At 44.3% G+C, this 24,320-nt stretch overlaps 1 protein-coding gene across 3 annotated transcripts in view; it reads right to left on the reverse strand.

Moving 5' to 3' along the window:
- LOC133396321 (cadherin-7-like) overlaps window positions 1-24,320 on the reverse strand; it is an 83,692-nt gene that overhangs the window by 11,838 nt on the left and 47,534 nt on the right. For all 3 annotated transcript variants that reach the window (XM_061666046.1, XM_061666047.1, XM_061666048.1), the window contains 5 exons: window positions 20,521-20,688; window positions 17,052-17,239; window positions 15,697-15,950; window positions 13,998-14,134; window positions 10,114-10,235 (listed from right to left, as the gene is read on the reverse strand). In XM_061666046.1, the coding sequence (XP_061522030.1) occupies window positions 10,114-10,235; window positions 13,998-14,134; window positions 15,697-15,950; window positions 17,052-17,239; window positions 20,521-20,688 (869 nt within the window). The remainder of the gene's footprint in view (window positions 1-10,113; window positions 10,236-13,997; window positions 14,135-15,696; window positions 15,951-17,051; window positions 17,240-20,520; window positions 20,689-24,320) is intronic.

Genomic DNA, 24,320 nt, shown 5'->3' on the forward strand with positions numbered 1-24,320 from the left:
ATTGGAACCCTAACTCAGGCTTGACATATTAATTTGAAATCCAAACCCTGTCTTGAAACAAAACTTTGAACCCCTAATCCTGGATTATAACACTACTTTGAAACCTTAACGCTTGTTTGAAACCCTAACCCAGGCTTAAAGCCGCTTTGAAACCCACATTCTGACTTGAAACTGATTCTGACTTTGGCTTCAAACCCTAATTAGGAACAAATTATTACACTAACCCCAGGCTTGAAACCATAATTTGAACCACTAACCAAGCCTTAAAACCCTAACCCAGGCTTCAAACCCTAATCGAAACCCTAAACCAGACTTCGAACCCTAATTAGAAACTGTAATCCCTATTTAATACCGTAACCCAGACTTGAAACCATAATTTGGAACCTTAACTTCTAATTGAAGTAGGGCAGCTGAATGGAATGAAAAGGGTTTTTACAAAAAAAGAAAAAAAAAAAAAGATCTGTCCAAACATGGCAGACGGCCGACAAACGACAGGCTTCACAATGGCCGTCAAAGTGGGCGTCGCTGACTCATTTCCATTAAAGCTGACGACTCCTTTGTAGCCAAACCGGATCCCCCGGTAGCGATTGCCGATAACTTATCAGCCCAGCCAGGCCAGGACTGTTTTAATATCCAGACAAAAAAGTTTTCCATCAGTGCGGCGTGGCGTATTAATCAGTCGTCAGCCGTGATGAGATGACGCTGGTGGCGTGCCGTCTCTATGCGGGTGGAGGTGGACGCGGTGCCAGTTATGCACAGTGGCGGGCAAAACAACGGCAAACAGGAAGGTCCCTGAAGTAGCTTCGGGAGGATTTAGTGGGAACAGGATGTGCAGGCAGCAGACACAAGATTAGGTACACTGCCGTCACAAATGTCATTTTGGGATTGAAACCGTAACGCGTCTCTCGCTAATGTCGTTCTCGGATACCCTAAACTATCTTGAAATCCTAATTTGACACTTGGTTTGAAAACCTTACTCGACACCCCACCCTTGGCCTGAAGCTGTTGAGGAACCTCAATTCAAAACCTTAACTTTGGCTTCAAGACGTAATCTGTAACTCAAACCCTTGTTTGAAACCCTAATCCAGGTTTTAAATGGTTTCTAACCATAACCCTGGCTTCAAATCCTTTATTTTAAACCCCAAACCAGGTTTGAAACCTCAATTTGAAGCCCTAATTTAAGCTTCAAATCCCCAATTGAAACCCTAACTCTTAAAACTCGAGCCCAGGGCTTAAACCCCAATTAGAAACCCTAACCCTGGCTCCGAGTCCCGAATTCCAAACCCTAACCGTTGTTTGAAACCCTTACCCCGGTGTCTCTTCACACGTGTTTTAGAAAATGTCACAAAAAAGTTCCTACACAGGTTCGTTGTCCCTTCCGCCATCTAGCGGAAGAGTATTTCATTGTTCGGCCTGCCGCTATCGGTCGCCGGCACGGATAGATGAACAAAGATCCATTCTTTGTAGTTAATAAATAATCATTTCCGGACAGCCAATTATAACCTCATGTCGTCGTTCGTTCGTTTTAGTGCGAGGCGACGAAAGTAGCCCAAACGTGGATCATCGCTTCGCTGTGAGACAAAGCAAGGGAAAAGTGCTCGGCGCGCTGCCAGTTGCATAAGGCAGACGACAACTGTCTGTTGACCTCGCCTCAAGAGAAATAGGGAGACACTTCTTAGAAGCAGCCAACATGTTGTATTTGAACTGAACTCTCCTTGCATGGGAGTTTTTATTTAATCGTATCGCTCATTAATTTTAGAGCGCCCGTCTTGTTGCTTGTCTACTAAAAGGTTACCATTTTCCCTCGACCTTCGGAATCGCTGCCTTACATGATTTAAAACTTGACTTGAAAGTCCAATTGAAAACACCTAACTTTGCCTTTAACCCTTGTTTGGAAACCCTAAACCCGGTCCGGAACCCCAATTTGCAACCTTTGGGTCCCTCGGAAGGCGCCGTACTTCATAAATCCAAGCTATCAGCACCATTGAATGAATCCAGTGTGACAGTTTCGATCACGACAGCGCGTTTAGTTTATTTATCTGCGATTGAGTGGATGCGGCTCTGGGATTAGACGCCACGAAGACGGCGCGGGTGTACCTAACGTTGTGACGGCTCGGCGAAAGCCGCCATTGAACGGGCGGATCACGCCGGATGCGTTATGGAATATTTCATCTTTTGATAGACGACGACGAAGAGGAGGCAGCCCCGACACAATTTGAACCTTTTGATGTCCTTTGAGTGCCGAGGATGGCTCGGGCGGCTTATCTGTGGGAAAGCTGCAGCGGCGGCGAAGGGGGTGGGTTGGGGTTAAAAAAAAATAATACAAATAAAAAAAGACTATAAATCGAGACTTAAATCAAACACTTTGTAATGTAGAATGCCTTTCATTAGCGCGCCTCTTTTTGCAGAGGATTCCTCTAATGGGCCGAGCGGGGAAAGGAGAGAGGCAGGGGGGATGTGGACATGAATTTGCGTCAAGAGACATTAGCGGCGGGTTGTCAGCGGCGTGACTGAAGGAGGCCTGTGAGTCACACAACGAAATGTTTTCTGCCAGTTTACAAGCGAGCGCGCTTACAAAAGGCGTCTCCGCATTCGCCGGCGTGCGCAAAACAACAGCGAGAAGCAACTTTGCGGTGCGATAGCTGCTTGCGAAACGCTCGCCGGCTTGTTATTTCCCTCCCTTTCAATTCAGTCAAAAAAGCGTTTCTTGTTTAACGACTGTGGAGGAGTTCTCGCTGAATAAAGAACACACCAGCTCACTGCTACGATATCGAGACGACGTCGGTCCTTTGCATTGTGGGAAATGAAGTACCAGGCGTGCCTGTGTCGATTTCACGGGAATCCGCAAAGGTTGACTCGAGGCAACCGGACCGTTCTTGTTTGTGGAAAAAGTTTCACCCCCCCCCAAAAAAAAAAATCACAGTTTGTCAAGATGGTGTTTACATCATCACGTCCGTGACATTTCAAAGGACCGCGCAAAACAAAGTCAACACGATTAATTAACATTTCTGGTTAATGAATCGCCACACCTCCATGTCGCCGACCGCTGACAAGACAAAAGTGACAGTTTGCATTAATGAGGCGACATAGTTAAACGCCGCCAATATTATCGAGTTGATACACGACGGACAGCAAAAGTGCCCCGTGAACTCTTCGCGCCTAATTAGGAGAAACGGAGCGCGAGTACTTTTCCACCACACTTCATTATCAAGATGCATTTATATGAGTGGATGATAATTGATGCCAAGCGGGTGTGAGTTGCGTTGTGATCAACAGCGTCAACGTGTTTGCTTGAGCACAGAAGGGCTCAAAATTGTCGTGATGTCAGAGTTCATCAGTCACTACAGTGGACGCCACATGTCGTCCCATACACTGCCAGCAACTGGTCAGAATTGTGCGTATAGAAGAAAACGTCGATATGAAATTTTGGCATGAATACGGAAACAATGAATCGACGCACACAATTTGAAATCAGCTGACGGCAAGTGAAAACAGCTTAAGAAATGCTGGACCATGTAGCGGCTGATGCGCAATTTTGATATCAAGGCTCATCCATGTCGAAGGCAAACGCTTTTGAACAACTCTGTAGTGACTGATGCACCACTTTGACATGAAGACTCGCGGCGCCACAGCATACAGAAGGAAACAGCCTTTGAAAAGCTGTCGACTGAAGCGAGGCGGTGGGTTCCATACACATTAAACTGGAATAATGTTAAAATATGTATGTAAAAGAAATGAGTGAAACAACATTAAAAAAAAAAACGAAGTATTTTCGGTCGTTTTTCATGCCGAAAGAGTAATGAAAACCCTTGAGGGGGCAAATCCGGAGGGAGGTTGTCATCATTCATGCATGAACGGGTTAAAAAACTGCCCTATTTAATTCATGAATATTATGCAAATAATATGCTGTAACATTAATAATTCTCCTAGCCATACGGCTTTAAAATGATCTTCACAGTGAAACGTGGAGCTTTTCCGCCACTGATGTTGTGCCGCGTCGGTGGCAAATGCAGGCTTTGACAAATTTGAACCCGCAATTTCCAGCTCCGTTCCATTTTCTCCCTTGATGCACCGAGCTTCCCTTCCTCTTTTCCTCTCGATCCCTCTCTAGGATGTTTCTAACCCGCCTTTCTTTGCGTCTTTCGTTCTCTCCACGATGTCTAGCGAACCTCGCTTGCGGTGGTGCGCGCCTTCTCATTTCTCCGCTCGCTGTCGGCCGGAAGCGGACCGTGATTGTCGTTGTTGCTGTCATCGTGGGACTATCACTGGGGTGGATACAGCGGTTGTCGTGCCCATTGTGCTCTCGTCCCTTCCCTGGCTGCTAACACATAATGGGGAAACACTACAGAGTGCTAACAAATAGCATCAATGTGGCGTTATAACCCTTCGAGCCACTGATATTTGAAGACAACGGCGGAGCATCACGGAGACATAAACAATACTCACATGCATATGTTCTTTATCCTCTGCAAAGAACGACTAGTATTACTGCTGAGGACTTTTGACGTCGCACAAAAAGTGTGACAAAAACGGTTTAATTCTATTTTATTATGTCATGACTGTATGTTTGTAAAGTACAATATTATAGAGTGCGATTTTTTTTTTCTCTCATTAAAATACACCTTACACATTTTGTTTGTTGTTTTTATTGGAAAGGGCGGAAACAGACGATGTGATATTTACATTCATTTCAATGGAATGTTTTGTGTTACAAGCATGGTCAGGGAATGAATTAAACTTGTATCTCAAGATACCGGTCCATTGTGTGTGTATATATATATATATATATATATATATATATATATATTATACGATGAGTGTGGTTCTTGACCTGCTCAATGTGTAAAGTGCCTTGAGATAACCTCTGCTGTGAATTGGCGCTATTTCAATAAAACCGACTTGATTTGACATTGACACGACACCAGAAGTGCATCATAGAAGAACCCGACCCTCGCCTCCAAAAAGCCAATTATCTTGCAGCTAGGCTAGTTTAATGAAGCTTAATAAATTGTTTCCCAAAAAGCAACACCATTCTTAGCGGGAGCTGACACACATTTTGAAGCGAACCAGAAGCATCTAATCTGACAGATAACACGCCTGAGTGGCTTCTTTGACATTAGCAAAGAAAGGAAACACCTCGAGTCTCGTTATAATATTCTAATGTGTATTATCAGAGGCAGCCAAGCATCTTTAAAGCAAACACAAACTTCACTCGGGCCCGCTTGGCAGTCGCGTCATGCGAGAAGATCAAGGCAGCGCGTGAAAGTTGAGAAAAGAGTATAAATAAGTGTCGCATCAAATAGGTGGCACTTATCGCCGTGGCGATATGACAGCTGTCATCGGGGTTCGCTGATGGAGGAAGTGCCCGTGGGTTTTCGCACCCCTCGCTGCGCCATTGACGCCCTAAACATCACCCAGATGTGACACCCGTAACGCCGCGCGCTGACAGGTCGGTCGGCGGCGGCGGCTCGGGAAACGGCCTCGTTTGATGTCGATTGCGCAAGCTTTGCCTTGCCCCCGCCGCCGATCCCCCGGCGACGTGATGTTTGTCTTTTTATAGCTGGCGTCGTGCTGTTTGCCACGTCCCACGCACCTCGACGTGTTTGTTTTCACCTCTCACCTTGTGGGGTGAAGTGATAATTTGGACGGATGTGCGAGGACGTCATCAGTCGGGTTTGATGCGGAAGTGAAGCTTTTTGGAAGGAGTGAAAGTACAAAGTTCTGAAGTCGCGCCGAGACAACACTGCGAGCACACGTGGGAAAAGTAGTAACGCTCTAAACTCAAGTAGAAGAAGAAGGGTAGTTGACTACAAGAAAGGCTAGAACATCTGTTTTGATGGCTTGGCACAATTAAAAAACAAACGTCTCTCCACACGAAATAGTTTCCCTCTTATTAACTTTCCTCGTGCTTGTACTGAGAAGAGGGGGGGGGGGAGATCCAAATGTTTTCTTGATATCTTCTATAACTCTGTTGCGTCTTCGTCGTTTACGCTCTCTGGTTCGCCTTTCACAACGTCGCTGCTGTCGCCAAGACCTCAGTCCATCGATCAATCGCTCGATTAAACCAATCAATCAAAATCTCAACCGTGGTTGGCTTTACATTTCTCTATCTACTTTGTATGTCGTCAATTTGAAAAAAGTAATGGGCCTATTTTGACAAAGTAATGGGTAGAAAGTACAAATATCTGTTTTCAAACGGAGAGAGTAAAAGTTAAAAGTCAAACAAATAAATACTCAAGTAAAGATTAGATACAGCAAGGAAGTATTTGTACTTTGTTACTGATGTTGAGGGATCAAAAGTGCAACGCCAAGTGCGCTCACGGGTGTAATGTTGACACCAAAGCGGCCGCCGCTGGGCCTTACCCTCATCACCCCGTCACAATCGCAATTAATAAAGATGGCAGACGACAGACGACGGCGACGATCCGTAACAAGTGGCAACTCCGGTCTGCGGGGAACCGGTGCCACTAGGCGGCCTTAATTAGGCCTGAACGATGGCAGGTTATTCCGCCGCCGTGCCCGTCGCTAACACGGGCCATGCGCTCGCTGCGCGTTCCAGACTGGCAAGCGATATTATTTCATCTTTGGAGAACCCAGCGGGCGTGACAGCCAGTGGGCGGCCAAAGCGAGGGGACACGGCCGTTACCGGACCGTCGCGCACACAAAAGGAGCAGTTCAATTAATTCGAAATCAGGAGTCTGACACGCTGCCAATCCACCGGCAGCAGCAGCAGCATTCGGTCCTCTAGCAGGTAGCTAGTTGTAATTCAAACGCTGTTCTCTTATTTAAATGTCAGCTACTCCCACTTCCCTGGCGCCCTGGATGTGTCTCCGCGTGAACATTTCATCATGAAATCTCTTTTATTGCATGCATACCCGGCGCCGCGTTGTTCGAAAGCCGAGCGCAACTACTACTAGGAACAAACCTCGTCTGTGTCCGATTCGAATCATACCGACAAATAACCTTCTACGAGGCTTCTGGTTATGATCCTCTCAGCTTGAAGGTAAAACAGCGTAGCTCACCGTGTTGTTACAGCCTTACGTAAATGACATGCATGCATTGCTAATTAGGCTTGTTGGTCCTTCTCGAAGAATTTGGCAACAGGAGTTTCAGGACGGCGGCACGGTGGCCGACTGGTTAGAGCGTCAGCCTCACAGTTCTGAGGACCCGGGTTCAATCCCCGGCCCCGCCTGTGTGGAGTTTACATGTTCTCCCCGTGCCTGCGCGGGTTTTCTCCGGGCACTCCGGTTTTCCTCCCACATCCCAAAAACATGCATGAATTGGAGACTCTAAATTGCCCGTAGGTGTGAATGTGAGTACGGATGGTTGTTTGTTTCTATGTGCCCTGCGATTGGCTGGCAACCGGTTCAGGGCGTACCCCGCCTCCTGCCCGATGACAGCTGGGATAGGCTCCAGCACGCCCGCGACCCTCGTGAGGAGAAGCGGCTCAGAAAATGGATGGATGGATGGATGGATGAGTTTCAGGACACAATGTTCTGAATCTTAAGAAGACAAAAGGTCAAATGTTCTCCATTTTCACGTTTTCATGATTCCACTCTTCACATGTAAAGTTAAGATCTTAATGCCTTTGGCAAGCAAAACTAGGTATAAGTGGGTTTTTTTGTACTGAGACTTGCATTTTGTCCTGATTGTGAAGGTGACATTGTGTTCATTTGTACCTTGTTTACACTGTCTTTGATGACTTCATACGGTGTCCGATGTTACCTACCTGCAAATAATCTGAAAACGTCTCTGCTGACAGCTACAGCCTACATTGATATTTCACATTGTCATCAGAATAATTCAAAGGCTAATGGCCAGTTTGTCCGAGCGACTTTGCGTCCACATGCACGCCCAGAAAATATTAGCGGCTAATTGGCCATGTCAACGTTACGTTCAATGTCTGTGGTTGTCTGCGGTGTATTTGAACCTCGGTCATTCTCAGAATGGGGATTTCAAAAAGATCCAGACAAATAATGTTCCACGGTGTGTCTTGTCTCCTGTAAACATTGATATGTGACATTGTAACCAGTATAATTCAAATGTTAATGACTAGTGTGGCTAACGGCTTTTGGGCCGCTGCATCTGTGCAGAGAAATATTGGAGCCTCATTGCCAATGGAAACGTGTTCGTTGTCTGAGGTTGTGTGCAGAAAGTAACTCAGACTTTGTTCGACCAATACGGCTGGCGCAGACTGCTTTGACCTTCTCTGACCTGGTTATAGCGGAAGCAACATGTTGAATGGGAAATTTTCCTTGGTCGTTTAGATAGGCAGATATGTCAGTCCCCAGAGACCAGGACAGTGTACCGGTTGATGAGTGGACATACATGGGTTTTAACTCACAGGACAGGTGTCTATAGGGATTTCCATGGTCATTTACAAATAAAAATCCAGCGATATTCTTCAAAGATTCAGAGATATTGGTGCCTAATTTCCAATTCTCCACTGAAAACATTCAATGTCCAAGGTTGTCTGCACAAAGAAGCGACAAGTGGCTCTTATGTTGGATTTGGTTGGTTGGGGGGGGGGGGGTTCATGGAAATAAGGTCAACGACGGTACTAAACGGAATGTTCTGTCTTCATTGGTGTTTTACACAGATTTGGGTGTTCACACACGAGCCAAAGATGATATTTTCCGATGAGGATTTCTATGGTCATTTCCACATCAAATAGCTCAAATCAGACGCGGTCCCCGTTAAGTAAGCAATAATTCTGCTCGAGCAGGATAAACACAGATGGGCCGACGACGCTGTCACGGCGCTCAGGGTCGTCATCGTGGCCCGAGGCCCGCTTTGATTGTCAGGGAGTGACTTTGCTTCAACGCAGTCGCACTCCCGTCAAGCATAAATCAACACCGAGCTTGTGGGGGAGAAATAAACAAACGACGTTTCGAACCTGAGCGTCGTCGTGAGATTGATGGCTGATAAAAAGCTTCTGGTGTTGCTCAACAATAATCATCGGAGGACAAGTGCAAAAGATGATAATCATCCAGCAGCGGGATGTTAGTCGATAACGGCGGTGGCTAATAAAGACGCAATGTTTACTCTAATAAATTCTCTTCATCCTGAGGGTGACGTGTGGATAAGAACTACTTAATTTTAGCTTCAACTGCACCTATCAGTTTTATTTTAACAGTGAAACAATTAAACACAACAACTCGGAGTGTGCCTGGAAAAAAAATCTCCAAACCAGAACAGACGCTCTCCTGCATGCAAATTAAATCACTTGCAAATTTTGTATTTTTTACATGCCCACCCCTCGGCATAAGACAAAGAAGTACACCACGCGAGCTCCAATAACATATTCCAGAAGGTCCTAATAGCTGTCTCCGATGCAGCGCATCACTCTGATCGATTGCACGCCCCCGTCAACGGCCGTCTGATTGTGTTCTCCAAATGCTGCCGGTGGATAAATCAGCAGGATCGTCGCACGAGTCATTGAACAACAATGAGGCCCGAAATGTAAAACACCCTCGTAGAAGCGTGTCTCCGTGTCATACCGTAATGTGGCTAAAAACATTGAAACACATTCCTCCGACAGGAAGAAAATACGACACTGCAGCTATCAAATCTTTACCTATCCATCCAAACATTTCATTATCTGTCAAGCTTTCCATCCATCAACACTTTCATCCATCCGGACATCAAAAGATTATCCATCCACACGTTCATCGACTTAAACATTTATTATTCCCCCCCCAAGTCTTAATCCATCCAAAGATCGCCCCAAAGATCCATCCATTTAAACATCTGTTCGTGCCAACTAAAGATCCAAACATCATCCATCCAAACATCAGTTTGCTTCATCCACACATCCATCGGTCCAAATATCGAAACATCTATCCATCCATCCATCTTGTATTATACATTCATACACGGTCTTCTGTAGCATTTTCCGAAACCCTGACATGAAACGCTCATTGTGAGATGTCCAGAAAATAGTCAACCGCCACCCACCGCCAGTTGACAGCACTAAATGAGCGCAATCTCGAATGAAGCGTCACAAGAGCCGCCATGAAATCTAATCATAAAGGACGTCAGCCGTGCTGATGGCGGACGCCGTCTCACCCGGAACGGGCTCCATTTTAAGAGGCGGATTGAGGAGTGTCTTACCGTGCCCGGCATGGCGTTTTCACAGAGGAGGGTCTCGTAGTCGATGGCGAAGACGGGCGCGTTGTCGTTTACGTCCAGCACGGTGATGATGGCCACGCCTTTGCCGATTTGGTTCGGATCCTCTGAAAGAGAGACAAAAAGAGGGCGGTGAAATTATTCATGACTGCAGCCACCTTGTACAGTAGACATAAAGATGATCCACAAAGTATATATTTAAAAAGAAAGTCTACTGCATGCACCAGTTACTTAATGTGATAGATCCTCCCTCACACCAATTATTTAGGATAACCATTACCTTGCACAATAGAAATAATCCACAGAGTATAAAAAGTCCACGACATGCACTTAGTGTGGTAGCACCTCCCTCCAGTTATTCGTGACAACCACCATCTTGCACAATAGAAATATACACAATGATCCAAAATATTCTACAAAGTCAAAAACAGTACACAGCATTCACCATAGCAATAGCTCCTCTCTCCAGTCATTCATGATAACCACCAACTTGCACGATAGAAATCAACCGAATGCTTAGAAATAATCCACAAAGACTGAAGAAAATTCCACGGCATGCACTCTAGATGCAAAAGATCGTCTTGCCAGTTATTCATGAAAACCGCCACACTGCACAATAGATACACACCGAATGAATAGAAATAATCTACAACGTGGAAAAAGAATTTCACGGCATGCGCTGTAACGTTAATACAATAGCTCCTCCCACAAGTCATTCATGATAAACTGCCACTTTGTGCAATAGAAATACACAAAATGACTCAAAAAAGCCACAGTTAAAAATAGCACGACGTGCAGCATATAGCTAATGTGATAGTTTATCCATACTGTTATTGATTATACTCAATAAATCAGCAATTGATAATAATAATCCACAATGTCAAAAAAAGTTACCACAGCATTAACCCTAGAGTTAATGAGATTGCGCCTCTCTCCAGTTATTCGTTGTAACCGCTACCTTGCACAATAGATACATACAGAATGACTCAAAATAATCCACAAAGTCGGGAAGATAGAACTACGGCATTGTATAATAAAAATCTGACACACACAACAGGCTTAAAAGGGGGTGACAAACACACAGCGCGCTTCCAACAGGCTGCAAAGTTTGACAGCACCGGTCTCGGGCTCGTGTGCGACTTCCTGCGCCAACGCCTAAACGTCTCTGGCCAGGCAAACTAGACGATAATTCAGCTTGGCGGAGCCGCAAAGCTGGCCCGAGATGATGCACTGACATTCAGATGGCCGAGGACGATGCGACGGCGACAGAAAAAGGACGCGCGGCGCCCCAGGGCCGCAGACTGGTTTTGGACGGAACGTGAGCGACTGTGCTCGCACGAAGGGTGAACAGTGGCTGCCAGATGCCAGCTATTGGGCTACAGACAGTGTCCGAGAGGCACAATGTGCCACGACATCACACATTAGGAGCGCTGTGAGGCATGTAATCAAAAAAATGAAAATTAGAAATTAAAAATACATTTAAAAAAGGGACATATTTTACAAAGTGCCTTTCTCGTATACAAATAGACTTTTGTAAGATGCCTATTTCTGACATTTTAATTCCTTCTCAATCTATTACACTGTGTGAAACACTCGTCATGTCCAAGTTCACAAAACCACAAAGTTAAAAACAAAAATGAAAAAAACTGTAGTGAGCCATATAACTAATGCAATACCTCTGCAGTCCGGTTATTTACGATAACCCCTTGCCTTAAACAAAAGAAATACAAAGAACGGCGAGAAATAATCCACAGAGTAACAAAAAAAGTCCTCAGAAATGCACTCTACACTCAATGCAGTAGCTCCAATCGGAAGTCATTCATGGTAAACACTACCTTGCGCAACGGAAACAAAAGCAACAAATGCCAATAATCCCCCCCCAAAAAGTCCAGAAATAAACACACCAACCAAAGAATATAATGAGAACAACAAGAAATAATTCACTGTAGATCCAATGCTCCTCTCGGGAGATATTCGTGATAACCACAACCTGACACAATACAAATAAACAGAACAACGAGAAATAACCCACAAAGTAATAAATCAATCAATCAATCAATTCAGGGCATCCACCGTATCATAGATGTGATAGCGCTTCTCTTCAATGATTCCTGATAACCGCCACCTTGCACAATAGAAATAGTGGAAATGACTAGAAATTAAGCACAAAGTAAAAGTGAGACTAAAATCAACAATATATTTCTAAAAGTTCATGCCTTTTTGGGGAATGGGGGAATGTGGGAGGAAGCCGAAGCACCAGGAGAAAACCATCACAAAGCAAACGCCACACTCTTTAGTTGTAGAACAACTAAAGATCGTTTGTAGTCGACTATAATGTCAGTTAATTGATGACGTCATTGCTATTTTTTGAGCACAGTGGCCTCTTTTGAACTGTTTCTAGCTTGTCATTTTATTGTATTACACTTGTTACTCGTTTGATTTTGCGTAAAATCCGTCGCCCGCACTGTAATAAGGCGACGAAAGTGTAACGACGTTAGTAAGTGTGCTATCACACAACTTCTGTGAACGAATAAAGTTGTTGTCTTTGCAAATCACGCGACATAACATTTTGGCAACTATGGTCTTTAACAACCATCTTATCCTTCCACTCTCTAACATATGCCGATGTATGAAGTATGTATCGTCTTGTTGGACGGACCTTTCGCTTCTCCGTTATAATCTGGCGACGGGGTCACTCAAAAGTCCTCTGTAAAATGGCCGTTTGGAAGAAAAGATGCCAAAACCACGTGATTAGCGATGAGTTGACTTGAAGCGTTAAACGTCAATGAAACATGGTTTCAAGTCGGTTCACTCTTTATGCCACACAGTAAGGCCAGACTGAGATTCGAACCCAGAACCTCAGAACTGGGAGACATGTGCTAACTACTAGCTCGATGTGCTAACCACTAGCTCGCTGTGCTGCCCCAGGCTAATTTCTGCAAAAACAAAAAAGTATGCTGTGAAAAGTGCCATAATTCTTGTTCCTTTGGGTGTTTTGACAAAATAATGTCAGAGACTTGATAATAAGACACCTTGGAACTGTTTTAGATTGTGAAAACTGTGCAAAATACGTCTCCTTCAAAGCAAAGCGTGATGTAAAACCAGAATGGCTGACAGGTGATGTGACTGCGTCCTTGGGGCCAGTGCAAGATGGATGGATTCAAATAATTGAAAATTGAAAAAAAAAAACAGGCACGCAGCTCCTCGCCGCGTCACATTAACATGAGCGGGCGCGCGCCCTGAGTCAGCGCGTCACCCCCGGGAGGAGGTCAGAGTGACCGTCCTCACGCTTGGATTCATATTCACTGACATCGCCACAAAATCTTTAGGCCGCATTTCCATGCCCTCCATGCGCTCAATTCGGACTATCAACTCTTGTGGATTGCCTTATAAAGAGCCGAAACACATGAAAAGATGATTAGTATTTTTTGAATACTAGAATCGGAGAGATGGTGCGGAACACAAGGCAGTATAAACTAAAAAACCTACATTTATTGTAACATTCCAACTTTTCTTGACTCACAAATGGGCAACTATTTTTTAAATTGCTATGGCATTCAGGGGTGCAATTATAGTTATGTTAAATTGATATTAGGGTTACGAGGGGGTCCTTGAGAGAGAAAAATTAATAATTGCCCCTTAGCCAAAAAGTTAAAGAATTTGTGTCTTCGATGCTACACGGATTGTGTACACAAGCGCCCCCAACGAGAGTGTGCAGAAATGTCACACAGTAGTTGAAAACAGTTCCAGGAAGGCGCAGTCTTACTAGTGAGGACAAAGAGGCTACTAGTACACGGACCTCAGGCTGCAACGAAAGATATGGAATAAATGCTCAAAAGGCTTCCGCTACGTTTGCTGCGTAAACTTACGGCTCTCGATGGCCAGGATGGTGAGGTTGTGCACGGAGTTGGCCTCGCGGTCCAGAGGTTTGGCCGTGCTGATGACGCCGCTCAGCGCGTCCACGTTGAAGAAGCGCTCCATGTCCGTGTTGCGGTCGATGGAGTACCTGCGCGCGCGCGCGCACACACACAAACAGTCACAGTCCAACCATCAAGAAAGTCAAACCATTTGGAGTTGGAGCTGAATTTTCTGTGAAAAAGATGCCCTGGGTGAGATAAATACGTTTTATATTCTGTTAATTCATTTTATATCTCCTTTGCGTGTTGGTCACTCAAGTTAGGAGTCCCTCTTACACTGTAGGTCAAATTGAAAAATAAAATCGAGCAAAATATTGTGAAAAAAAATAAAATAATAATCTTAAAAAGATTTCTCTTTTCTTCTTTATCATACAATATTTAGAATTAATAGTTCAAATATTTATATTGTGTAAGCATGACACTGTCAGAAGTTTTATCCCACTTTTTTTTTCTTTTTATACATATATATATATATATATATATATTTTTTTTTTAAAAAAATATTTTCTAGAGTCTAAAATTTAAAATGACTGTATCATTTGTAATGTACCACATTTGGGGTGTGTTTGCAAATTGAAAAATAATGTATATGAAATATGTTTTTTGTACCAAGGAGGGATTCTAAATGCCGTAAAAGGGCTTCGGTCAACTGCCACATTTCGAAATGCATGCATGAAACAAAAAAGACAACAACAACAAAAATCAATACATGTTGATGATATCAACTTCATGCCTTTGAGGACACTTTTTTTTTATGAGAAAATTACAATTTGCCGACACCCAAAGGGTATCACGGCAAAGTAATTTGACTCTGGTGGCTCCATTAGTTCCACAATAATTTTCATTTCGACTGATGTGGGGGGTGGAGGGGGGCGGGGGGAGGGGGGGGTATATCACAGATGCTGATTATAACCACCAAAAAAAAAAAAAAAAAAAAAAAGGAGTACTTCACATCTACAATGGTGCAGTAATCTGATTTTCTGATTAGGGTTAGTAACAATCGTGACGGAGCAACTGCAATATTCATTCAATTAACGCAAAGCGAGGGTGGGACACGCACGGGGGGCGGGGATGCGACACGACGACAGACTGGCGACGTGAGGTCGTGTTCGGAAGCGAAAAGGTCACCATGTTGAGCCTTGACCTGACTGAAGGAATGCCCTTTTTCTGGCTTCACGCTGGCATTTCACTTTTGCAGATGCTGCACCCTCCCGCACCCCTGCCACACACACACGCACGCACGCACGCACGCACGCACACACGCACACACACTCAGCGCCATCTGGCAGCGCTTGTGACTGTCGCCTGTTTGCTTAAGAGCCAGCCATTGTGATTACACCGAGCCCGCCGAACTCCAAGGTGAAAGTTCTCGCTACAAGAATTTAGTAAGAAACCAAAACCCCCCCCAAAAAAGTGACATTCTGTAATGGGAAGAAAAAAAAAAAATGAACCCCCCCCCCCCCCCCCCCCACTCCAGTTTCACCGACTGGCAAGAAATTGCTATCACGAAAAAGTCTCGAGGACCCATGCTCGGTGCTGAAGTCGGTCATTTTGGTTTGAAGCGGCTATTTCGGGGGCAAATTCCAATAGTAATAACAATAATAATGTGGAAAAAATACATCCGCTCAAGTCAGTGTGTGACATCACTAACCTGATGCCGTTGTTGGAGGTGTCCGGGTCGTGCGCAGACACCCTCCCGATGGACGCGCCCACGCGGGCGTCCTCCGAGACGGACATCCTGCTGAATGGCGCGGCGAAGACGGGCGCCTCGTCCACGTCCTCCACGGTCACCTTGAGCGACGTGGTGTCGCTGAACGGACCCACGTTCAGGAAGTTGGAGTCGATGTTCCTGTTGGTGGCCTCCACGCGCAGTGAGAAGCTGCTCTTGGTTTCAAAGTCCAGAGGCTGCCAGGAGCGAAGGTGGGTAGTGGGGGGGGGGGGGGGGGGGATATTGTAATAGAACACATATACTAAAGAGCATTACTACAAAGTTAGCGCAAAGACTATGCTGATGGATTACAGCCGGAATGTGCAGCGAGGGCGATATTATCGAGCGGCGCGCACGCAAACGCGGCTGACAATCATTGCAAAATGAGGGCTGCTGAAAAGATTTTGTCAATTCACTTTTCGCCTTATTGGAGCGCTCATTGTGCTGTTTAATAACCTGCGGGAGAACATTGATTTGACAAATCAAACAAAAAGATCAAATTGGCCCGTCTGACACGTCCGCTTTTTTTTTTTTTTTTTTTTTTTCCCCCATGTTGGTGGTAAATATTAAAAGCGGCGGTTGCTATTATTAACACAATCAGGTCTGTGTGGAACTGCAGAACAATTCTGGACCAAAACAACTAATTGTTCTTTAATCCAGCTTGCTGAAAATTGATATTATCAAGAGTCCTGTAACATTTTTTTGCATGACTTTGTTAAATCAAATGTGTTCATTAAAACGTATTTATTTATTTAAAAAAAGAAAAAAAGAACCATGCATTAATTGTATCAAGTAGTTGCTTTGATTTTGATTTATTGTAAATAATGTCATACAAAATGTGTAAAATGAACAGTTTTGCATTTAACGGTTCAAATTTCAAATGACATAAATGATCAAATAAACATTTGAGAATTACCATTTTAAAATACTGTTTTACAAATGTTACATACAGATTTCATCTTTTTTTTTTCCACTCATCTTGGCTTGGCCCATTTGTCCCTGTTACAAATGATTGCATTTAGGGATGTTCCCCTGTGTGTTTATTGTCATGGCTAAGTGCTTCCACCGTATCTGCTTATTTATTTTACATTTAGTTCCGTACCTGAACGGCAGGTAGGAATGTGGATCGAGACATGTCCTGAACAGCACATGCCAGTTTTGGAACGACTTATTTGACTTGACATGATTCGCCACGGGAAAAAGTGTTGAAATGATAGCGACAGTGTCCCAACTGTGTGATGTACCGGTACTTTAGATGAGGTATTGATTGTTTTTATCTTCGGAGGTTCTGGCCGCACCTTTAAAAGGAGAAGGACGCCCTCCTGCGTGTTCTCGTCAGTGGTGATGTTGAAGACGCCGGGCCCGTCCCCGTCCACGATCCTGTAGTCCATCTCGGCGTTGGGGCCCACGTCGGCGTCGGCCGCCTTGATCCGGGCCACCGCCGACTGCACGGGAAGCGACTCCAGGACGGTGTACTGGTTGACCTCTGGGGGGGAAAAGGACAGACACGAGGCAAGAAGCCAGTTCATTAGGCTACCAGGGGCGGTGTGGCGGAAGGCCATATTTGTGGGCTTCATTTCTTTATTTACCGTACGTAGGCGGTAAATAGCAAAAGCATCTCGGTTGCCATGATGACAAGATGTAATTTGCTCAATCAACTCTGTGTGAAGCCACAATTTTGGACCCAAACCACTCATCAGCAGCATAGAAGCTGTACAATAACGACTAACCACACGAATGAGCATTCAGTGACACGCTATATAAACCTGTCCGTTTTTAAAAAGGAAAGCCCCTGAGCTCAAAGGTTTGCGCTCCCCTTGCTTTGAACAACAGCGTATGCATTATTAGAGCATATGGCGTTCAAACATGCTCTAATAGCCCCCAACAACGTCAGCAATGTGTCATTAAAGTCAATAGCTGGAATGTAGCCTACCGTCACTCAAACGTCAAACAAGACGTATTAAACGGTACAGGCAATGTTTTCATCAACATTTTAGGATTCCTAACTGGCCTACAGGTATAAGCAGTGTGGCGGGACTCCATATTTTGTCAGAACGAACGGCCGTCCCAATTCATTCTTCCGGAAATGGAAGTTCAACTCCATTGTGTTCTTTGGTCCGCTCTGATCCGAGCGTCCACTTCAAAAGATTCTATTACTCCGCGACGCTCCGTTGTGTTTCCCCGAGCTTTTGTCCGACCCGCCCGGATTTAAAGTAGTCTCGCAAGAATAAAGAAGGGAATCATATTCATAATCATAATCTCCACCCAATCGGCGTGACAGAGCTCATTACGAGACCTTTCTGTGTTCCTGACAGTGTCCCCCTCCGCCGGCCGTCTAAATGCTAATCTGCCCCACATTGTTTGCTGGCGTGTAAGCTGTATAATGGCTTTTTAATTTGCCGTGGAATAGCGGCTGTTTAAAAGGCAAGCGACGATTTGTGCCTCCACCTTTATTGCACCTTCACCCCCACCGGCCGGCCTGGCCGGCCGGGTTTGCCTCTGAGACGTCTCCTGGACCGTGAGGCTCAACAGTGAACCCTGACCCAAATAATAAAGTTAGACCCCAACACTAGTTTCACTGATCAATATGAAATTGGGTGGACATGTCTAGCTTAACAGTATTTATTGTCAAAATGGCTGTCTATGCTTGTACTCCAACCACCGGAGACAAATTCCTCGTGTGTTTTTGACTTACTTGGCAAATAAAGAGGATTCTGATTCTGATTCTTAAATATGGACCTATCAGAATATTGGCCATTTTGGTTTGAAGCAGCAATTCGGGGGGCGAATCCCTATCAACAATTGACGCTGCGAGGGGTACGGGAATAAACCCGATGAACTTCCCGGAGAGATCACCTCAGAGAGACAGCGGGCTTTAACCGCCATTGATAACTTGTTGTGCAAACTTCAGTATCTCTGTGCGCTCCTTCTCCACGGGAGGCAACAAATTGACTGGGCTGACGGGCGGCGGCCCGAGAGCGCCGAGCCATGTTGGTGGTAAACTGATTGCCGGCGCTTTGGATCATCGCAAGAAGCCCCGGACGCCTTTGATTCCTAAAGCTGAGCCGGGAAGCCATTAGCACGCTAGGAAATACAACAACAACTAAAAAAAAATAAAAAAAAAAATACAAAAATGGCATCGGATGGTTCCCAGGTATCCCACGCCAAAGCTTTTTACGGTTCTGATGAGGAATGAAGCAGGGGGATTGAACACCTTGCTGGAAAGCTGCTTTAATTTGCTGCTAGTGAAGACAGCGACAAAGTAAGAAATTTAGCAGAGCGCAGTAGTGGTGTGCGATCCTGTGAGATTTCGATAGAGATCGATACCAAGGAAATACAGGGATGAAGCGGCAACTCATCAAATTTCCTCCCTTCAGTGAACTTTGTTTTTGACTTAGAATAAATAAAACAAAGAAAAAAGCGGAAACAATATATATAAATTGCACACTGAACAAGCCCAATACCCCCAGCACTGCTATCAATATTATCGATATTCCGAATCATCCCCCCACCACTAGAGTGAGACCGCCGCCAAGGTTGGATTGTAAACAAAAGCGATTTTTCATTTGTTCGTCAGTGCTAAATAAAAAGAAAGAACAAACTAAGGAACGAATGAATGCACCGACGTACGAACAAGCACATACCTAAAAAAAACGTAAAAACCAATACACGTACAGTACTAACAAAAAAAGGAACATACGAAATAACCGTAACCGACTAAAAAACTAGCTACTGAAAGGACAAACTAACAAATTGTCTGACTAACTTACAAACTAGGAAACAAACAAACATAGCAAATGAACAAACTAGTTAACATACGTATGAACGAATGAACTAACGGACCAACTAACGAACAAACCACTAACAACTTAGTAACTAACCAACGAACGAGCAAAGCAACTTACAAACTCAAGAGTTTAGCAAACTAACAAACTTACACAAGTGAGCAAACTAACTGAATTACTCGCAAACGATGAAAGAACGGACAAATGACCAACCAACTAACTCACAAAACTGATAAAGAAACAAATCCACAAAAAGCACAATCAACTAACCAACTAAGAATGTGTGAACGAAACAAACTAACTCATAAACTGAAGAGCAACTTAACGAACAAAATGACCAAAGTAATAAAAAAACACATTTTTGACAGAACGATGCTACGATTCCAAAATTTGGGTCCAGATCTTCAAAATGTCATATGTTCTCCCTTTGTGCTTCTGCAAGGCTTCCACCGAGTTTTGTGGGCTGACGCCAACAACAATAAGGAGAACAAAAAATGTGTGTATCCATAAATCAGACGGTATTCTTTATCAAGCCAAATGTACGTTTGGCCCACCCAATGTACTTCAAAGTACCCAAACCAAAAGTAGCAATTATGCAAAGGGTCCGTTTAAAGTGTCAGAAAGAGCTTTTAACTGAATGTTTCGCCACTCAGCCCATCTTAAGTGCACTTCATGGCTATTTATTGCACATTATTTTAATTGAGATAAAATCAAAAGAAAATAAACAGTTTGGAGAGTTTCTTTCGTGTGTGGTTTTTTTGATTGTTAGTTTTATTGGCAAAATTCATAATATGGTGAACCATATAAATGGAATTGTCTTTTATTGACAGCAAAGTGTGTCAAAATAGTTTCCCCATGATCCAAGTATGTTAATGGCAACAAAAAAAAAAAAATTAACAAGTGAAACCAATCAGTGGAGGCCCACTTTTTTTTTTTTTTTTTTTTAAATCAACCTGCCAGGACGATCGGGGGTGTGACTTACTGTGAGGGAAGCGAGGCGGGTTGTCGTTGACGTCGGTGAGCGTGACGGTGACGGACGTGGTGCCGGACAGCCCGCCCATCTGGCCCACCATGTCCTTGGCCTGGATGACCAGCACGTACTGGTCCCTGGTCTCGCGGTCCATGTTGGGCAAAGCCGTCCTGATGACACCTAAAGGGGCAGCGGAGGTTCTTTATTACAATCGTGACAAAAACAAAAATAAAATCTGCCATTACAGCGATATTAGAAATGCATCCCATTGGGGTGGGACAATATATAAATATGTGCCCTGCGCTTGACTGGCAACCAGTCTTGGGTCTCCTCTATTTCTCTCACCAAGTCAGTTGGGAAAGGCTCCAACTCACTCGCAACGCTAAACAGGATAAGCAGTGTAGAAAATGGATGGATGGGAAGCTAGCGGGCCGTCCTTAAGGCAACGTCGTTCGGTTGTTCTAAATACACAAGGTGTCATTTATTTTATGTTTAGTTTGACAGTCAACGTCGGCAGGGAGTGGCAAAAAAAAAAACAAAAAAACGAAAACTTTTTTTTTTTTTCCCCTCAAGGCACCAATGTACATGTTAAATACTTCACAGAATAATTCAGTCAGTGGGCGGGGCATATGGACCTGTGCGAATGATCCAAATTTGAGCCAGGAGACCACCGACATCCGATGACCGCCATACTAAACAGCCTCCTGCGTCACTTTGATTAACGGCTCGGTTTTTGCAATCTAAACGTTATCGCCACAATCATTTCCGATAAATTAGCGGCGGGTGTTTTTAAAATGCAGAGAAAGTGCGCTAATCCTTCAAAAGCAATCACTGCCGCTTTCAAAGTTAATGACTTGCCGTTCGTTCATTAAACGACACTTATTAAAGATTCCCGCAGATTGTGGGAGATTACTTTGTCATTTTTCAGCCGTTCGGCGGTTTGATGGAGCGGATCAAAAGGCGAATTTCTCGTAATCTTCAAAGAGACGCAAAGGAAGAAGAAAACACTGATCGTTAAATGTATAGTTGTGTCGAATACTCAATTAGCGGCGTCCTTTATGTGTTGTTTTACGACACAATTGGCAGGGAAGAATCAATCGCGCATTAAAGACCCACCTCCAACATATACTGTATGGCATTTCACAATCACAACAAACAAATCATAATGCATGCGATGAAAACAATGTATATTGACTATATACTGCACTCCGACTAAGCTCTCATATGAGGCCCTTGTCATCCGCCTTTAATGTTACGAGGGTGTTTAAAGACTGTTTTGTTTGTTTACGTTTATTTATTTATTTTGAATCTGCTTTTGGGGGGGCAACAAAACGCCGAAAAACTCACCAATTTCTTCAAAAGTGTGTATTCTGGTGAAAATGTATGTTTCGTTGTTGTCCCAAATACTTAAGATATGAAATATAAGCCCCCGACACCGCTTCCACTGATCAACACGAAACTGGGTGAACGTGTCGATCATAACAGGATGCACTAAAAGGTCTCAAGGACCCATGCCCAAAATTGTAGGCAGTTTTGGTTTGAAGCAGCCATTTTGGAGGAATTCCAGAACCCGCCGCAATCCGAATCAAGTTCTGTTTTTTTTTTCTCTCTCTCTCTCTCTCTCATGCTGGTGGAGCACGGCGTCGAATCTGATTCGCTGTGTTGAACAGCATCACGTGTTTTTACAATTGTGCGACACACGTCACTTACGGTAAAACCGTTTGCAGTACGGACAAACCGGAGAACGAATAAACATTTGCGATCCATAAGAGAGAACGTCTGTGAAAGTAGAGAAGCTTCGCAATCCTAAAATTTGACCCGAAAACACGGAAACGTTCCGTGATGAAGCCGCAGCGAGGGGCTTTGTTGCTCCAGGAATTGGCCGAACTTGTGAGCTGGTGCGATCATGACTTGCATCTTCTGCTTATTCATTTAATTTTTTTTAATGTTTTGCTCTTTAAAGGTTTTATTTCATCAGTTGAATTTCTGAGGAATTTTGTCAATATTTGCAAAGGAGTGCATTTCTTTGGGGGGGGCGGGTTAAAAACATGTTTATATGAGGGGCTGTCGGAGACATAATTCATTCATAACTCTAAAACATACTGAAATACGCGTTTCACTAGTGAGCATTTCAGTCGTGGAGGATTCACCATGAAAAAGGCGAAGAATTTGGGAAAAATTCATCTTAGGACAATTATATCCGGTGTTCACGTCAATCATAAGAAGAAGCCTGAAAATGTTGCACGGTGGACGACTGGTTAGAGCGTCAGCCTCACAGTTCTGAGGACCGGGGTTCAATCCCCGGCCCCGCCTGTGTGGAGTTTGCATGTTCTCGCCGTGCCTGCGTGGGTTTTCTCCGGGCACTCCGGTTTCCTCCCACATTCCCAAAAACATGCATGATTTGGAGACTCTAAATTGCCCGTAGGTGTGAAGGTGAGTGCGAATGGTTGTTTGTATCTGCCCTGCGATTGGCCGGCGACCAGTTCAGGGCGTACCCCGCCTCCTGCCCGATGACAGCTGGGATAGGCTCCAGCACGCCCGCGACCCTCGTGAGGAGAAGCGGCTCAGAAAATGGATGGATGGATGGATGGGTTTGAAGTGGCCATTTAAGGCGATTCCCAGTGCTCGTACTTATTGGAGTTCCTACCAGGGAATTCACTCAAATGAGCCCCAAATGGAAACAGGTGTCGTAGACAGATGGGCGAAACTAAATTATAAAGCTTTTTTTTTTTTTTACTGCACCATATAATGTGTGAGTCAAAGTTTTATGATCGTTCTGAGGATTTGCCATGAAAACAGCGGCGCGACGGCTTGGTCATGGCAGTGTGTAAGTTTAACTTTTGAAAAAAAAGCTGAATCAATCATTGATCACAGTTTAAATAAATATGTCTTTCCAAAGATACTTTCCTATTTTCTTCCTTTGTTTTGCTTTATTGCTCGACAAGGGAAACATATTCGAAGCACCACTCCGTGTGACGCAGCCCTCGGCAATAATAAACATTTTGTTCAATTAATACCTCTCTGGCAGTGTCATCAATCAAAATGGTGTAACTACTTTTTTTTTTTTAATAAACTTATCGTATAAGGTGTTATGAGGTTATGGAGGTGTACCTAATGGAGTGGCCGGTGAGCGTTGTGTTATGGTTCGGTGGAGCTTCTTACCTCTCTTTCTGGAGGACAATCGCTTGCTTTATTAACTTGTCGAGCTTGTGCGAACACACACGCGCACACATGCACACTTTAACGCGCGCCCAGATACCGCCTTTGGGCCAGAGCCAGCATCCCGGGCTTCCTCGCTGGCCGACCACCAGCGATGAAGCTCGGCTCGCTTTCCACCCAGCAAGAGGCCGATTGGATCTCATGACTACGCAATGCATTATGCGAGTGTTAATGTCGTAACTTCTTCTGCTGTTCACCGTTTTAAAAAAAAGGAAAAGGAAGGATGGGACTGTAAGTTGTCTATCACGGGGGGGGGGGGGGGGGGGGGCGTCCTGCCCGGAGTTGTTACAAGACTTTGATGGCTCTCCAGAAGTTTCTTTATGAGTGTTTTAGTTACTGAAGGGACTATTGGGATGCGTTGACCTTGTCTTCATGGAGTTAACTTCCAACAAAGTTGACACGACCAGTCTAGTGGAAATTTCTTACCAGCCTCCAGTCAAAATTGGACTTTTTAACCTATTTACTTTGTAAAAACAACATCAACAGCAAAACACTGTTAAATTGGCACTACTAGTCTAGTGGAAACGTTTTAGCAGGCTACAGAGAAATAACTGTTGTCAAATAAAACTCTTCATTTGGCATGAAAACTCATT

The sequence above is a fragment of the Phycodurus eques genome, chromosome 21, assembly GCF_024500275.1.
Source record: "Phycodurus eques isolate BA_2022a chromosome 21, UOR_Pequ_1.1, whole genome shotgun sequence".
Taxonomy (NCBI): domain Eukaryota; kingdom Metazoa; phylum Chordata; class Actinopteri; order Syngnathiformes; family Syngnathidae; genus Phycodurus; species Phycodurus eques.